Source organism: Austrofundulus limnaeus, unplaced genomic scaffold (genome assembly GCF_001266775.1).
Source record: "Austrofundulus limnaeus strain Quisiro unplaced genomic scaffold, Austrofundulus_limnaeus-1.0 Scaffold37, whole genome shotgun sequence".
In the NCBI taxonomy this organism is placed as follows: Eukaryota; Metazoa; Chordata; class Actinopteri; order Cyprinodontiformes; family Rivulidae; genus Austrofundulus; species Austrofundulus limnaeus.
The window spans coordinates 2,772,411-2,774,190 of NW_013952439.1; the positions used below are offsets into that span (position 1 = coordinate 2,772,411).

At 36.2% G+C, this 1,780-nt stretch overlaps 1 protein-coding gene across 1 annotated transcript in view; it reads right to left on the reverse strand.

Moving 5' to 3' along the window:
- Positions 1–808: 808 nt before the first annotated feature.
- The window catches only part of ruvbl2 (RuvB-like AAA ATPase 2), a gene marked incomplete at its 5' end in the record, with an annotated part of 17,492 nt that continues 16,520 nt past the window's right edge, over positions 809–1,780 (reverse strand). Inside the window, 1 exon segment of the mRNA XM_014006833.1 lies at positions 809–1,088. Coding sequence (XP_013862287.1) covers positions 1,063–1,088 — 26 coding nt within the window.

A 1,780-nucleotide genomic window follows, 5' to 3' on the forward strand; every position in this document is an offset into this window, starting at 1 on the left:
GCACGCACGCACGCACGCACGCACGCACGCACGCACGCACACACACACACACACACAAACTTATTTGAACATCACAACCTTTTAAACTCAAATTCAGTTAACAAATTGTGAAATTCAGTCCGGTGATGATTGTTCTTGTTGTTTTTGCTATAATTTGATGTTGTCACATAGCAACATACTGTTGTGTGTTTTTGATGTGTGTACCTGCTACTGCACCTGAATTTCTCCACGCGGGACAATAAAGGCTGTTTCTATTCGACTCTAATCTAGTTGGTGCTGTGGCTCATGTGTTAGAGCTGCTGCCTCTCAGAATAAGATATAATCCCTGCTGTGATTTCCTCCCACAGACCAGAAACATGTTGGGCTAACTGGAAATGTTCATTCTAACCAGTACAAATGGACTGTTGTCATTTATTCCTACATCCCAGCTGAGCACTGTGGATCTGAAGCATCAGATGTTTTTCTCCCAGTATTATCAGGTACTAAACTGTGTGAGTCCATGTACACATTCATTAAAACACACTTAACTCATTCAGAACTGAGCAGAAGGTCTTACAGCTCCACCTAGTGGTAGCAACACAGTATTGTGACTTTTTACTGCAAATTACAGGATTTTAAAAAGTTCATTTTAAACTTTATTAAAAATAAAAAGAAAACATGTAATTTAAGGAAGTTTAAACAGTTGTCCTGATGTTTTATGTGCAACAAAAACCTTGAGCTAACAATTAATCTAAAAATAATTATGTGGTGTAACGTCTTTTCCTTGAGTTCATTTTGTTTTCAGGTAATCGACACACAAAGACAGAAATGCGTGAGTATAAAAGCATGTTTAATGTTGAAATAAACACTTTAAAGGTTGGATGTTCCTGACAGAACATCAATCAACAGCTCTGGGATAAAGTTTAGGTCAAATTTTAAATCAGCGTTTTTGTTTAATTTAAAAATAAAAAAATCTTAGATTTGACTGAAGTCAGCCTTTACTGTATAATAATGGTAAACTTGTTAATGAATTCAGAACAACAACAAAAAAAACCTTGACAGTAGAACTACGGATCGTCTTCATTAGGACGTGTCCATGGCTCCAGATTCTGAAATGTAAATCAGAAACATTTATTTGCCTTTTACAAAAACTTGTATCTGGTAATTATTGTATCATGACATTCAGTAAACACACACTCTGAGACACAACACACTACACAAAMACAAAACTAATAAAACCAAGTCCACTTTTTATGATTCCACTTTAAGTGGACATTTAAATTATTTAATCTGAATTCCTCCTTATTGKAACTAATTTATTGTAGCTCTTCTTTACCTGCTGTTCTGAGGTGTGTCTGAAAGAAACTCATTTTGATGCTGTCCCTTTAAATGCAAATGAGACATTTCCCTCCTCCATTCACACCATTCAGACATTTTTGTAGTTTGAGATTATCTAGCAGCTCAGAAACTGTTTATTTTAGTGCTGTGAAATTAATCGAGTTAACTGATTAATTTTAGTGCTGAATGGGCATAGATTAAACATTTTAATCATGATTAAAATTTAAAAATCATTTTACTCTGGCTGAATATGTAGGTTTGTATATTACAATGCACTCAGTGCATCATGTCAGGTCATGTTTGTGTAGGGGTCACCTCGAGTGAAGAAACAAGATTTACTGCCTCGAAGCAGGCCTCGGACAGGCCTGATGAGAGGACAGGAACTCTGTCACAAACTGATCTCTATTTATGCCATGACAGGTCATTCTAACCGTGGAAGAGAACCCCTCAGTTCTCTTAATCT